Genomic DNA, 15,885 nt, shown 5'->3' on the forward strand with positions numbered 1-15,885 from the left:
CCTCGGAACGACCGGCACCCTCTAGAGTCAAGGAGCAGATAGCAGCCGACATCTCTCTCCCCCGGCCCCTCCCTCCCTCCCGGGCTGCTTGTTCTGTCCCCTTGCGGGGCGGGGGGGCCCCCCCCGGGATGCTGGGCTCAGTGAGCCGGAAAGGAGAGCAGGTCTGACAGCCTCTTGCTCTGTCCGTTCCCTGGTTTCTGCAGCAGATTCCTCTGTGCCAAGTGCCTGCTTGGAGAAAAGGCCTGGCTCCCTCCCAGACAGGACTCCACTCCGCTCTGCTCCTCAAGGGCCTTCTGTGGGGCAGGAGGGCCGTGTGGGGTGAGAAGAGCCCGGGCTGCGTTTGGTGGGCTTGTGGCACAAGGGCTGTGCTGGCGTTTGCTTCATGGGCCAACCCCCCCACCCCCCCGGGCTTCCCTCCCCACATGGCCCCTCCCTCAGCCGGCCCTAGCGAGGGAGACGGCTCCGGGCGTGGGGCTGCCCCCCCCGCCTTTTGGACCAGGTCTTCTCCTGGGCCTTCCCGGCCTGTTTGGCTGCCTCACTAGAAGCCCCCCCTCCCCCCCTCCTGGCCTCGTGCAGCAGTCACAAGATGGCAATTTCAAAAAAAAGTGTGGTGTCCGAGTAAGTAGAGGCACGAAAGGTCCAGGTTCTCGGAGCGGTGGGACCGTCCCCGTTGGACTCTGAGGGCTGCTGAAGCAGGAGGGGCCTGATTGGCTGGACGCCCGCTGCCTCAACCAAAGGCCTGGTGGAAGAGCACCGCTTCACAGGCCCTGGAGGATTGCAGGAGATCCCGCGGGGGGGCCCCGGTCTCCACTGGGAGCTCGTTCCACCAGGCTGGGGCCAGGGCCGAAAAGGCCCTGGTCCCTGTTCAAGGCGAGGTGGATGTCTGGAGAGCCAGTTTGGTGCAGTGGTCAAGTGCAGGCGGACTCTAATCTGGGAGAACCGGGTTCGATTCCCCACTCCTCCTCCACTTGCAACTGTCTGGATGACCCTGGGCAAGCCATAGTTCTGATAAGAGCTCTTCTTGAAAAAGAGCAGTTTCTGCCAGAGCTCTCTCAGCCCCACCTCCCTCACAGGGTGTCTGTTGTGGGGAGGGGGAGGGGAAGGAGTTTGTAAGCCGCTCTGAGACACCTTTGGGTAGTGAAGGGCCATGGGGTATGAATCCAATCTCTTCTTCTTCTTCTTTTGGGTGGTGGTCCGCAGAGCACTTTTTTGGGCACATATGGGGAGAGACAGTCCCGTAGATATGTTGGTCCCTGACCGCATAGGGCTCTAGCATGGAAGAGTAACACCTTGAAACGGATCCGGAATTCTCTCGGCAGCCAGTGCAGTTGGTGTAGGACTGGCCCGAATGTGTGCCCACAGAGACATCACAGTCAGTAGGCGTGCTGCCACATTTCACACGAGCTGCTACTTCCAGATAAGGTACAAGGGTAGCCCCGCATAAACCGCGCTACAGTAGTCTAACCTGGAAGTGACCGTTGCATGGATTGCTGTAGCCAAGTCGTGGGAGGGAAGGTAGGGGACTAGTTGCCGAATCCAAGGCTCCTCACTCTTGGTGCTGGTGACAGAAGTGCCCCGCCCAGAGTTGGGAGCTGAATTCCCATATCTGTCGTCACCCCCCACCCCCACCCCCGCAACTCAGGCATAGGACCTCTGTCTTCAGTGGATTCAACTTCAGCTGACGATAGGCTTATTCCGGGGTGTATCTGGAAGGAGACGCACACTTACTGAATCCTCTAGTGCTGAAGTAAGAAACTCGTGTTAACCTGTGAAGGGGGATGGAGGTCTGGCACCTGGAATGTCAGATGGTAGTTAAATGAAAGGATTCCAGATTTGGGGGGGGGGGGGGGATGGATGGATGGATGGATGCTGGAATATTAACGTCAGGGACGGTCGGCCCTCCTGCCAGGCTGGGAGGCCTCGCTGCGGCTCAGAGAGGCCCTGTGGGGGTGGCCCCCTTTGGCTCCCGGGCTGCCTCCTCTCCAGCAGAACGAAGCGAAAGAACCCCCAAGATGGCCTTTGGGCTCTGCCTTAGCCAGGGAACGCTGAGCAGCACAGGAGCTTCCTGGACTCCAGCCTAGCCGGGGACCCTCCCCCCTCCCCCTCGGTCACTCTGCAGAGTGCCTGTCCCATGGAGGCTCCTAACAGCACACGACGCCTGCCCTCTGCTGGGCCTTGCCTGGCATCGCAAAGGGTCTGGGCTTTTTCCCCGCCCGATGCAGTCCAGGCTCATGTAAGACAGCTAGCAAGGATCCCCTTTTCAGGAGGGCAGCCGTCTCTCGGTTTGCTGCAAACGAACACCTCTCTGTCCAGCATCTGACGACGAAGGAAGTGGCCTCCAGCCTTGGAAGCGTCGGCTGTGTGAGTCTTTCCGGTGCTGCCCAACTCCCCTTTTCCGTATGGCTCCTCCTCAGGGTACGCTTAACTGCACCTTTCCTCATCCAAGAAACCGTCTCTATGCAAGAAGGTGAGGACTGCTGCGCTGCTGGAAGCAGGGTGCCTGGTGCGCGTGTGTGAAATATACTGGGTTCGACACACGTTAGTGATCAGCTCATGCTTTATTGTGAATTAGCTCAAACTAAGGACAAATTAGCAGGACCGAAGCCCTGCTTAAATCCATACCCAACACCACACCCCACACACACCCACTAACAGTGATAGGTTATTTACAGAGGTCCTCCTGGGCAATAGGTCCCTCCCAGGATCCTAACAGTCTATTGTTCTGTGTCTCCAAGCTGGGCCCGTCAAGGGTTAGACTCAGTACATAACAGTGGATCAGGCAGGTGGTGTTTTGGGGGGAAATGAAAGATTGTTCAGCCATTTGGACACCTCCTGTGTAAATCTGGAAAGGCTTGAGACTCCCTGCCTGGCAAGCAAGCGTGTGGGAAAGAATGGGCCGGGAGCCAGCCAGCCAGCCAGCCCTCAAGGTGGTTGGTTTGTGCTGCTGCTGACTGGAGAAACGGCAGGAACCCATGCATGCCTCTCAATGTCAGCTGTGCGGATTTCTGCGACACCCAATGGAGGAAATTGCAGAGGTGCATTACTGTGTAAAGGGGAAGATATTTCATTGTGAACATCTCTACTCTAAATTAAGCTTTTGTTGAATAATCTCTTCCCAGCGTGTCACAAAAGCTGCCGGAAAGCATTCCGTCTAGTACAGTTTTATTCCATCTTTCTCCGAAGTCCTCAGGGCAGCATCTGGCACACATGGTTTCCCCCTTCCTCGTGTTATCTCCACAACATCCCTGTGTAGTAGGCTAGGCAAAGAGAGTGTGACTGGCCCAGGGTCACTCCGTTAAACTTCAGTGCCGCAGCAGGATTCAGGTGGCAGTCCGATTCCCCCTTTTCTTCTTTATTTTCTGCAGTGCAGGCAGGAAAAAGGACCCATCTGAGAGAGGGGATGCCGAGGGTGAAGTTATAGCTGAGCTGTCTGAAATGGCCGGGCACCTGCTGTCAACCCGGACTTCCTCATGGCTGAAGACAGCAGACGATGCCCACCAAGGACGCTTGGCAGGGGCTTCTCCATTTGGAACACGAGCGCAGCGTTGCTGGGCCTGACCAAAGCTCCGGCTGGCTGTGGAGTCTTTATCCCGCCATTCCTCCAAGGAACTCGGGGAGCTGTGGATGATTCTTCCCCCTTTCTGTCATCACGACAGCCCCGTAAGGTGGGTTAGGCTAAGAGAGAGCCCCCCCCCCCGGTTACCCAGTGGACTTCGGTGCAGTGGAGGTTTGGGCAGAGGTCTCCAGGAGCCTTGTCCAGCACTCTCGATTGCTACACCGCACTGTCCCCAGATCTGCAGCCTCTTCCCCACGGTGGCCAAGCAGAAGCACCTGGAAGGCCTAGAAGCCGGACCCTCTCTGTCTTGTTTCTCCCCTCCCCCTCCTAACCCTGTTACATGATATTCTGAGGCTGCCGTCTGCCACCACCGCTAATAGCCCTAAACCATCTCCTCTGTGAATTTATTTGATCCTGTTTTAAAACCAGCATGACCAAATTTCATTGATTAATTGTCTTATGTGAAGAAGTCTGTCCGGAGTGCTGCCCATTTAGCTTCATGGGGTAATGTGGGCTGAGGACCTGTACGGGTGACCATTGATAAGGCGCTGGCTGTCAGGAGGCCGTACAGAGGAGGGCTACTGAGAGGAGGCTCAGAGCCAGGGTGGGGCCATTCAGACATGTGGTGTGTGTGTGTGTGGAAGGTGGGGAAGAATCCATGCCTTGGCCTCATCTCCAGTGGATTAACTACAGTGCTCTTAAGCAGTACGGGTAAATAGTTCAAGCTGCCAATTGTGTGCAGCTAGTAGTCAGTCTGTCTTTATCCAATTATTTGCTGGTGGCCTCTTTGTTTTGTGCCTGTGTGTGATATTAATTTTTCATGTGCTTATTGTGGGAAATCTCTGCTGGTTGTGCATAGAGAGGGGCAGCTCAGTGCTGGTGAACAGTCAGGCTTTCTTTCTTGGACATTCATTAAACTGGTTCGAATAACGCAACACATACAATGCATGGGCATGGCTGTGACTCTGTTGGAACTGGGATACAGACTACACAAATACCGCAAGAAGTGCATGCAATTAACAACAATTGTAAGAATCAGTTGACTCTTGTTGTTGAACTTCAAGCTGTTTTAATCTTTCTGTTTTTCAACAGACCAACTTCCCCAGAGTTTTACCGCTCGTTTCGACACATTCTTTCTCAACGTAACGGTTCAGTTTTGCATCCTTACAATATCTGACATCGGACTCTCTCCAATTCCACGTAACTTCAAGAGCTCTTGACAAAGTACTTTTACAAACGAACGTTGAGAAAGAATGTGTCGAAACGAGCAGTAAAACTCCGGGGAAGTTCGTCTGTTGAAAAACAGAAAGATTAAAACAGCTTGAAGTTCAACAACAAGAGTCAACTGATTCTTACAATTGTTGTTAATTGCATGCACTTCTTGCGGTATTTGTGTAGTCTGTATCCCAGTTCCAACAGAGTCACAGCCATGCCCGTGCATTGTATGTGTTGCGTTATTCGAACCACCCCCCCGCCCTGAATACTTGATATTGCTGTGAAGGCAATCTGCATGCATAGGGAATGGTGGGTATCAGGAGCTCAGATGCCTTTTGTGTAGGAAGGAGCCCCGTCACTCTCTCTGTCCTTCCAGAATGCTATAGAATCAGACCACATGACTGCCCAGCCATTGGCTGAACATGGGGGAAAGTGAGCGGGAAGGAGAGAAAGAGATGATAGAATGGAGGACCCTTGTGCAGTTAATGGGGAAGGAGCTGGTGGCGGGTGTGGGTTAGATCTGATCCGAGAAGGACTCAAAAGTCCAGTTGCTGAAAGCAAAGCCCCAAGCTTCTCTCGCAGTGTCCCCTGGGAGGAGAGCAAAGGAGGCCTGAGCAGGACTCGTGAGAGGAGGGAAGGCTGCCTCCAGCCCTTCCGCATCAGGAGCCCTTCCCTCTGGTACGGCAGCCTCATCTCTGGCCGTCTCCTTAAATATCATTAGTCACCAGAGTGCTCTGCTCTGTGTTTTAAAAATATTGATTATCAGACTCTGTATCAAGAATTTTACAAAGTAAGCCAACTGGCCTTGCAAGTTGCACACATTATTTTGCTTTTCGTGATTTGGGGGGAAGTGCAGTGCATTTTGCTGGGTGCTGAATCCTCATACCTGTACACCCAGCAGTAACACAGCTCTGGCCTCAGAAGGGTTATCAGCCATCCCAGCAAGGTTTTGAAAGGGACAGATGAGGTGCACCACAGGCTGAGGAATCCCAAATGTTGGGGCTGGGTTCTGCTTGCCCACAGGCTTTGCATTTCTGTCTCCAGAGGCCAGCATGCGAGTGAGCAAAGACCCACACGGTCATCTGCGCACCTTCTCTTGAGGAAGCAGCGCAAGGTTCAGTCAGTGCTCCTTGTGCCCAGGGTGGTTCAGCCATATGTGCCTGGAGGCAACGGAGGTGCACCGGAGGGGCTGACTTTTGCAGGGTTGACTTGGCAGCACCGACTGGGGCTGGTGCTGGAGCCCACAAACCCTTTGTTTCAACCGTGACACCTATACATGTCCCTAATTCAGTAGGAGCTGCTTTTAATGACCTCAAGGTGAATCCTGTCCATCTGTCTCCTTCAGGTGTTCCCCCTTCTTTGCCATGGAAAGGGTGGTCTTCTGCCTACTGTTGACGAGCGCAGCCGTGAGGGCCCTGATGTGTCCCACAAGGTGCCTGTGCCAGAGCCTGTCTCCATCCGTCACCATCCTCTGCACCAGGACGGGGCTTCTCTTTGTCCCTCCCACCATTGACCGGCGAACAGCAGAGCTCCGGCTGATGGACAACTTCATCACCACACTCCGGCGGAAGGATTTTGCCAACATGACCCACCTGATTCACTTGACGCTGTCCCGAAACACCATTAGTCAGATTATGCCGTACGCATTTTTTGATCTTAAAGGCCTTCATGCTTTGCACCTGGATAGTAATAGACTCACCTATATCAATGAGGATCACTTCAAAGGGTTATCCAATCTGCGACACTTGATTCTCAGTAACAATCAATTGAACTATATTTCTCCTGGATCTTTGGACGATTTCATCGATGTGATTGAGGATCTAGATCTATCTTATAATAATCTTGTTAACATCCCTTGGGAAACGATTGGAAGGCTTTCTAATGCCAACACCATCAGCTTGGATCATAACCTCATAGATTTTGTCCCTGAAGGAATTTTCTCAAACCTTCATAAGCTGGCTCGGTTGGACATGACCTCCAACAAGTTAAAAAAGATTCCCCCAGACCCTCTCTTTTCACGGATCCCTGTCTACGCCAAGCCAAAGGGGTCCCCTTTGTCCTCTCTGGTGCTGGGTTTTGGTGGGAACCCCTTGCACTGCAACTGTGAGCTTGTGTGGCTGAGGCGCCTGACCAGGGAGGATGACCTGGAAACTTGCGCCTCCCCACCAGAGCTGATGGGTAAGTACTTCTGGTCCATTAAAGAGGAGGAGTTTGTCTGTGAGCCCCCAATGATAACACACAGAACCCCAAAACAGGTTGTCATGGAAGGCCAGAGTGTTTCTCTGAAGTGCAAAGCTGTTGGTGACCCAGAGCCATACGTTCGCTGGATTTCACCTGGTGGGAAGCTGGTCTCCAACACTTCCCGGACAATATCCTATGAGAATGGCACCCTGGATATTTTGGAGACGTCTGGAGAGGAAAAGGGCATATTTACTTGCATAGCATCTAATGCTGCAGGAGAGTCCACGGCACCGGTTGAACTTGTGGTTGATTCATACCCTAACCTTGCAAACAGCACAAACTGTGACAAAGAAGCAGAGCCCAACCCCTCTGACATCTTGACCTCGGCCAAGTCCGGCTTCCCCAATGAAACCAAATCTTTCTCCCCAGAGAGGAAGGTGGCTGTTGCTGAGCTGACGCCCTCCTCCGCTCTCATCCAGTGGCCTTCCCAGCACCACATCCCAGGGATACGGATGTTCCAGATTCAGTACAATAGCTCGGCTGATGACATCCTGGTCTACAGGTAACGGCTGCTTGTGTCTCTCGTGCGAATGTCAAGTAGGATGACAGCTCAAGACTGAAACAGGCGAGAGGACCGTTAAATGGCTGTGCAGGGGGGGTGGATGTAAAAGACCTTCCCCTTCCTTCCCACAGTCTTTGCCCAAGAAGTGTGTATATGCGTTTGTGTGTGTGTGTGTGTGTGTGTGGGAGAGCTGCATGAGAGCGGGCTGTGGCTTTCTCCCGGGCCCCCTCTTTTCTTTAGTCTGTCTGCCCCTACTCAAGCTCTGCCCTTCCTTTCCCTGTCCACAGCTTGAGGCGCAGATCTGTGTGTGTGTGAACTGCTTTACGGACACCTTCTCTGGCCACCTGTCTGTTGCTGACTCAAGTTTCTTGTCTGTGCCCTGAATAAGCAAACAGGGATAGTCCAAAAAACCTTTATAATCAAACAGCTTTCTACTTTGGCTCTTCCTGGAGGGTGGGGAAATGGCCATCTGCTTCCCCCCTCTTTCCTTCCATAAAGGAAACTCATCTCCTCTTAGCCTGAAATCTGAGGGGTTTATTGCTCTCTCCCTGGGAAAGAATATTTTCCCTGGGATTAGGGCCTCCCTGAGTGTTAATTGAAGTCTCCTTCATCATTACAGTGGGGAATGGAGAAGGCCTGGTTCCCATGGCGAGGAGGCTCACAAAGCGGGCAAACACTGGCCCAATAGCAGGGGGGGGGGAGAGACTGACCCCTGGCAGTAGCACCAATGTGTTAAACTTAGAAAACTGAACATGTAGAAGTTTTATACTCTGCTTTTTTCAGGATAACAGCATTTGGACTTTAGATAATTGTTTAAAAACTCTGTTCTTATTTGATTTGTCACTCTCCTTCTTTAAAAAAAAATAGGCTGAATGCCTCAATTAACTAATTTCATTTCTCATACTTGATAATTTTCTCTTTGAAGACTTATTTGGGAAGCATTCTTTTGGGGCCAACGGTTAATAAGTCAGTAGGTATGTGCGTTTTGGTGTTAGAGTCTATAAAGATCAGGAGGGGCTAGATTGGTATTCATGCTCAAAGGGCACAGAGACTTCCCTTGTTTATCTTACAGACTTCACTGCCACAGACCATAGCTATGGCCTAATGGGAACTTGTTGGAACCAGTGTTCCCTCTAAGCTGAGTTAGTGTGAGCTAGTTCACAGTTTTTTAGCCTCTGGCTCACACATTTTTGTCTCAGCTCAGGAAGCAGGGCTCCAGAGCAAACTAATTTATGTGGTAGCTAAATCGCTTGCTCACAACTTTAAAGCCAGTAGCTCACAAAGTAGAAGTTTTGCTCACAAGACTCCACAGCTTAGAGGGAACATTGGTTGGAACTCGAGAAATTCCGGGAGGAGATGCTGCCCATCAGTGGCTAATAGGCATACATAGGGTGTGCCATGAGTGCTAATGTGTCAGGGTGGGTGGAGGAGACGGGAATAATAGCCATGGACTGTTGTTCCTTTGTTGCCAGTTTGTGGTCTGGTTCAGCATTAAGCAGAGCCTGTTTTTTTCTTGCATGTAGATTGAGGAATGTAGGTCAGTGAATGAACCGGTGACCATAGGCCAGGCACTTACTTGCCTTGAGAAGAAGGTGGGATTCTTGAGGGCTGTCAAATGCGCTGCACCCAGTTCCTGGTTTTTGTGCATTGTTCCCTTTCTGTGCTCTCCCTCCCTCCCTCCCTCCCTCCCTCCTCCCTCCCTCCCTCCCTCCCTCTCTCAGTGTTCTGACACAGAGAGAGCCAACAGGACCTCCCTCCCTCCCTCCCTCCCTCCCTCCCTCTCTCAGTGTTCTGACACAGAGAGAGCCAACAGGATAGCTGTGTCCCCACTGTGGTTGCAGCTGGCCAGCCGGCTTGTTCCCTTTACCCTTTCTAGGCTCGTGAGTGGGAGCCCTTGGGCTTCGGGCATTGACGGGATTTGGTTCCCTTGCAGGATGATCCCGGCCACCAGCAAGTCCTTCTTCCTCACTGACCTGATTCCTGGGCGTGACTACGATCTTTGTGTCCTTGCTGTTTACGAGGATGGCGTGACGTCTCTGACGGCAACCACGGTGGTCGGGTGTGCGCAGTTCACCACGGAGGAGGAATACCGGCAGTGCAGGTCCCTCCACGCCCAGTTCCTGGGTGGAACGATGATCATCATCATCGGAGGCATCATTGTGGCATCGGTTCTCGTTTTCATTTTCATCCTCCTGATGAAGTATAAAGTTTACGCCAATCATCACAAAAATAAAAACACTAAAGTGAGCAATGTCTGCTCGCAGACCAATGGCAGCCAGAGGGGCTCCGTGACTCATTCCAGCTCCAAACTGGTGGAGGGGCACATCAGTCTACATCAGGAATGCTCAGGAATGCCTGTCAAGGGCAAAGCAGCGAGAGATCGCGAGGGCGAAAGAGCAACTCCCACGGACACTGTTGCTCTACGGAACGAAGCATTGTTTCAGTAGCCATCTTGCTGGTTATTGATGGCAAGGCTGTGCAGAACAACTAACCGTGGTTGTATTTTATGCTTCACTACTATCGTCTATTTTTAAGATCAGATGGTTTAAAAATATTTTTTTAATCTGTAAATGTTCTTGCATTCTTACCTATTTTTGTTGCACTATATTAAATATAAAGTGTGTGATTTCCAAGGGTTCTCTACTGGTTCTTTTCTAGCATACCGAGTGTAAAGTCAGAATCAAAAGGTGGCTCTGACAAAAGATGGCTTTGCTGCAAATCATATTCTGGTGTAAATCATTAATAAGTACTGGCCTGATCCTGGGTAGAAGTACACGAAAAGAAGGGACTGCCGGGTAAGGATGCCTCAAACCGTGGAGTTGGTTGGAAGAGGCCTGGAAGTCCTCTCTGCCCAGTTGCCCGCTCAGTGTGGGAAACCCAGAAGAAGGACACCTTCCCTGACAGGAGGGTGTCCAGAGACACTCTCCACTGAGGCCGGGCTCCCCCGCCTTGCCTAGTCTTTGGCTGGACTGTGGAACCACTCTCACCAGGAGGAAAATCTCTTCTAATGTTGGACTGAAATCTCCCCCCCCCCCGAAACTCAGGCCCGTTAGGTACTTTCTTAAAGTACATGGGGCATAAACTAGAGGACTGCGGTCTGGGCTCTAGGATAGTTAAGTGGGTAGGGAACTGGTTGGAGAACCACAATCAGGGAGTAGTTGTCAGTGGCACTTCATCTCAGTGGGAGGTTAATGTCCAGTGGGGGGCCAGAGGGCTCGGTTCTGGGCCCAGTACTTAAAAAGTTTTTTTTTATAAATTACCTGGATGAGTGTGTGGAGGGGCTACTTATTAAATTCGCAGATGACACCGAATTGGGAGGAGCAGTGAACACACCAGAAGACAGAGATAGAATTCAACGTGATCCAAACACCCTGGGAAAGTGGGCGAATGTGAACAAGGCTAAAGCGATCTTTGGGTGTATCAACAGAGGCAGAACATCCAAATCGCAAGATGTCATAGTCTGGCTGTACACTGCATTGGTCAGGCCGCACCTGGAGTCATCTTGTGTGCAGCTCTGGAGGCCTCACTTCAGAAAGGATGTGGACAGAATGGAGGGGTTTAAATTGAGGGCGGGGGAAAACTGTTTTTACAGTTAAGAGTTGTGCAGCAGTGGAATGGGCTGCCTGGGGAGGTGGTGAGCCTCCCCCCCCCTCACTGGCGGTCTTGAAGCAGCGTCTGGACAAACCCTTCTTGTCAGGGGTGATCTAGGCTGATCCCGCACTGAGCAGGGGGGCTGGACTAGATGGCCTCTGTATGGCTATTTCCAACTCTGTGATCCGATGATTCCATCATTCGTAGTATTCCAGAGAGACTGTCTCATCTGGGGTCTCAGGACTTGGAGGGAACGCAGGGAACACAGCATAACGTTGCATTCACCTTTCCCACAGCTGCAGTGTACACCGGGCGGCCCGAGTGCGATTCTCCATTCAGCTATATGAATCTGCACACGGCGCTCTCATCTAACGTGCCTTTAACCAGTTTGCTGGCTAGGATGTCATGGGGGACTTGTCAAATGATTGTTATGTTCATAGCATTCCCATGGTTCACTTGGCTAGTAGCGTAATCGAAACAAGCAATGATGGGGTGGCAGGATTTATTTTTGAAAAATTCATGCTGTGTCCCCAACAGGTCCTGCAAGACCAACCTCATTTCCTTCTTTGATCGAGTGAAGAGCTAACTGGATTGAGGGAATGCTGTTGATGTTGTTTACCTGAATTTCAGTAAAGCATTTGGCAGGGTTTCCTATGATGTTCTGATGGGTAAACTAGAGGAATGTGGACTGGATTCTAGGATAGTTAGGTGGATGGGGAACTGGTTGTAGAACTGTATTCAGGGAATAGTTGCCACTGGCATCTCATCTGAATGGAGGGACGTGTCCAGTGGGGTGCCAGAGGGCTCGGTTACCTGGATGAGGGTGTGGAGGGGCTACCCATTAAATTCACAGATGACACCAAATTGGGAGGAGCAGCGAACACACCAGAAGAGAGAGAGAGAGAATTCAACGAGATCTGAACACACTGGAAAAGTGGGCGGATGTGAACAAGATGCTATTTAACAAGGATAAGTGCCGAGTCCTACATCTGGGTAACAAAAATGAGGAACACGCATACTAGTTGGGGGGTATGCTTCCGGGTAGTGGTGTGTGTGAGCAATATCTTGGGGTACGGGTGGACAAATAGTTAAATATGAGCAGCCAGTGTGATGTGGTGACAAAAGAGGCTAATGTGATCTTCGGGTATATCAACAGAGGCATAACCTCCAAATCGCAAGATGTCATAGTCCGGCTGTACACTGCATTGGTCAGGCTGCCCCTGGAGTCTTGTGCGCAGTTCTGGAGGCCTCACTTCAGAAAAGATGTGGGCAGAGTGGAGCAGGTGCAGAGGAGAGTGATGAGGATGATTGGGGGCCTGGAGGCCAAGTCCCAGGAGGAAAGGCTGAGGGACCTAGGAATGTTTAGTCTGGAAACGAGGCTGAGGGGGGACATGACGGCTCTCTTGAGGTCTTTGAAGGGCTGTCAGGGAGGAAGGGCAGGGAGCTGTTCCTGTTGGCAGCAGAAGATAGGACTCGCAAGAATGGGTCCAAATTAAGGGCAGGAAGATGTTGGATATTAGGAAAAACTTTTTCACATTAAGAGTTGTGCAACAGTGGAATCAGCTGCCTGGGAAGGTGGTAAGCTCCCCTCACTGGTGGTCTTGAAGCAGCGGTTGGACAAACACTTGTCAGGGATGCTCTAGGCCAATCCTGCACTGAGCAGGGGTTTGGACTAGACGGCCTGTATGGCCCCGTCTTTGATTCTATGATTCTATGAAGCAAGATTGCCCTGCAGGGGAGCCTGAACCTTAATTGTAGGCTCTTAACACCTTGTTTAAGGCAGCTGAGTTATGGATGGACACTGGTCAGGGAGGGAAGCTTTGTTTCAGGGCTGTATTATCTAATGGGGAATTTATTTGAGACCTTCATTTTGGAAGCCGGTGCAGAGAGTATTCAGCTGGAGATTTCTTGAGATGGACTTTGGGGGTGACAAGCTGTGAAGGAGGGAAAAGTTAATTGTTTCGAATTTAAAAGATCATTGTTCCATTCTATTTTTCTTAACATCGATGGTTTTGTTACATGACGTTAAGTGGAGAGTAATCATGTTTTATTTCTTTTAAATGATTGCAAGATTCATTCCAAGTTCTGCCCCACAGAACCCACAAGCTGAGGTTACAGCAGCTGGGGGGGGAGGGGGGTGGCAAGCAGCTGGGGATAATTAGTAAAGGTGCTGAGAACAAAACAGCCGGTATTGTAATGCCCTCGTATAGATCCATGGTGCAGCCTGATTTGGAATACTGAGTGCAGTTCTGGTCTCCGTATTTCAAAATGAAATTTGCAGAGCTGGGAAAAGTACAGGAGAAGGCAGGAGAATTTAGGATGATCAAGGAATTGGAGCCTTCCCTATGAGAAAAGGCTGAACAGTCTGGGGTTGTTTCGTTTAGCAAAAAGAAGGCTGAGGGGATGGGACATGTTTTATAACATTATGCGTGGATGGAGGGAGCTCTTCCTTAGTACTAGAACTCGGGCACCCAATGAAGTTGACGGTCGATAACGGACAGAAGGGGGTGGGCCTGGGGGCGGCAGGGGCCTCAGCAGAGCATGACACCATCGTGTCCTTCTAAAGTTGGCATTTTGACTGTGTCGAACTCTCCTGTCAGATCTAAAAGCAACAGCAGCACTGACCCGCCTGGATCCAGGTGCCTCTAGAGGTCATCTGTGAGGGCGACCAGTGCAGTCTCCATCCCATGACCACGGCGGAAGCTGGACTGGAAGGGGTCCAGAATAGAAGCATCATCTGAATAAGCCTGGAGCTGCTGAGCCACCGCCCTCTCAACTACCTTACCCAGACACAAAAGATTCGAGACTGTGCAGTAGTTGGTGAGGACTGCAGGGTGTAGCAATGGTTTTTTGAGAAGCGGATTACCACAGCCTCCTTCAAGCCCTTGGGAATACCTCTGAATTTAGGGGTCAGTTGATAATCTCTTCCAAGGGGGCCCAAACCCCATCCCCACAAGCCTTAACTAGCCAGGATGGGCACAGGTCAAGGGGCACACGGGAGGCCTTGCAGCCACCAGGATCTTATCCGCTTCCTCACTGGAGAGCCATGACTCCTGTTTATAGTTTGTCTTGCTTTTCCTTTGGACGCAGTTAACATTTCTGTTGTACTTTCGATGTTAAAAGTCACATGGTTTATCTTGTAAATCCTTTTGTTGGCCTCTGACACCCGAGGGGTCAGGCCCATAGCCAGAAGGGGGGGGGAGTGCTGTGGGCAGCACCCCTACTGAATCTTCAGTGCTTCAACCTCAATCTTCCCCCCACCCCAATCTTGCTGTTTAAGTCTCCTTTATGTCGCCGTCACCCTCTGCATGGATTGCTGTTTCCCCCACTGCCACCTTTGGAATAAGGCTTGAAGCGGGACTCGTCCTCGCAGGGTGGCTCCCCCAGCTGCTTGAGGGCACTGGTGGTGGCGTGGCTGCCCAATTCCTTGTCCAAGCTGGGGAGGCCAGTGGCGCCCATCACATGGCTCACCGCTGCCACCTCCACGCCTGCAGCTGCCACCACCAAACAAAGTGCAGCCAGCCCCCACCACAGACGCAGGCACCTTTAAAACATGCTGAGAAGGCGGGGGTTGCTGTGGAGTCCAAATGGATCCTGGAACTTCTTTGTGATCAGCAAGCAATCACCAGGATTTCTTTTGGGAACCTGAGCCTTTAACAGGTAAATGGCAGAAAAGATGGGGCAGTATGCCAAGTCCACACCACCATCTTTTTGGGGTAGAAAAGTTAACCCTTGGCCTCAGCCATGAAATCTTGTGATCTTATTTAATTTAATTAGTGGCCCCTGGAAAAATTCCTGGCTACGGGGCTGCTTTAGGCCTAAGGAGATTTCCTCTGAAAAGTTACAAGCCACAGTCACTCTGCACACGCTCAGAGTTACTCGCCACTGCGAAATGAGAATGTTACTTACTCTTCCCCTGCAGGCGGGATGGGGGGGATATAAATGCAAATAATAAACAAAAAATGCGATGTGTGTTCTTATGCTTTGGTCAGTTGTGGGCAGAGACTTTGGTGATGTGGAAAGATGGAAGCCAGATTTGGCTTGGGGTTCCAGGGGAGGGAAAAGGAAAGTGTAAAGGAAAGGACTAAAAGGTTTTGAAGCCTTTTCTGTAGAAAAGCTCTAAGGGAGAGATGACAAGAGAATGTAGGAAGCAGTTGACCCAGAGCAGGACGTTATTCTCCAGATAACATGAAATTCATTTTTGGAACTCTCTGCCACAAGATGGGAGGATGGTTGCTTGGTTAGAAGCCCTTAACAGAACTGCAGCCAAATTAATGATGCTTAGCTCTGTCAACAGTTGCTAACAGCAAAATGTATCCTCCAGCTCCAGAGGCAGTCCACCCGAGGGACTGGGAGCTTTTCTCAGCCAGGCGGAGTATCTCCCCTGGCAGCCAGTGGGGTGGGGGTCCTGTCACCCTGCCTTTGAGCGCCCATGTGCCCCTCAGGCATCTACGCATGCTCGCATGAGCACAGGTCTTGCAGGAGTGCGATGTGCGGTGGTGTTGCACGTGGGGGTGGCTCCTTCCCTGCTCTTCTTCCCCCGCTGGAGTGTGGAGGACGAGTCCCCCCCGGAGGCTAGACAACTGCTGGGTGCACTCCTCCCACCCTTCCTCCACCCCTGCCCTGTCCACCCAGTTCCTGCCCCGTGTGGGGTGGGTGTTGCGTGGCCACCAGTGGGTAGCGAGTGGGGGAATGCAGCTTTCCAGGATCCTCTATGGATTGGGGAGGAGAAGAAGGGTGAGATCTGCATCTTGCGTAGACCCTCCCCTGGACCCATCCA

General features: G+C 51.6%; 1 protein-coding gene across 1 annotated transcript; it reads left to right on the forward strand.

Annotated features, from left to right (window-relative positions):
* Positions 1 to 3,578: 3,578 nt before the first annotated feature.
* LOC107106908 (leucine-rich repeat and fibronectin type III domain-containing protein 1-like protein) lies at positions 3,579 to 9,961 on the forward strand. Its single transcript, XM_015407124.1, has 3 exons — positions 3,579 to 3,665; positions 6,117 to 7,514; positions 9,448 to 9,961. Exons 1-3 carry the CDS (start codon positions 3,625 to 3,627, stop codon positions 9,959 to 9,961), a joined length of 1,953 nt encoding a protein of 650 aa, XP_015262610.1. The 5' UTR covers positions 3,579 to 3,624.
* The last annotated feature ends 5,924 nt before the right edge of the window (positions 9,962 to 15,885 follow it).

The sequence above is a fragment of the Gekko japonicus genome, unplaced genomic scaffold (genome assembly GCF_001447785.1).
Source record: "Gekko japonicus isolate JY-2015 unplaced genomic scaffold, Gekko_japonicus_V1.1 scaffold3305, whole genome shotgun sequence".
In the NCBI taxonomy this organism is placed as follows: Eukaryota; Metazoa; Chordata; class Lepidosauria; order Squamata; family Gekkonidae; genus Gekko; species Gekko japonicus.

Coding starts and splice junctions, on each gene's coding strand:
- LOC107106908 (XM_015407124.1), top strand. CDS start 3,625: ATGATTCTTCCCCCTTTCTGTCATCACGACAGCCCCGTAAG. Junction 3,666..6,116: donor CATCACGACAGCCCCGTAAG/GTGGGTTAGGCT, acceptor TGTCTCCTTCAG/GTGTTCCCCCTTCTTTGCCA. Junction 7,515..9,447: donor GATGACATCCTGGTCTACAG/GTAACGGCTGCT, acceptor GTTCCCTTGCAG/GATGATCCCGGCCACCAGCA.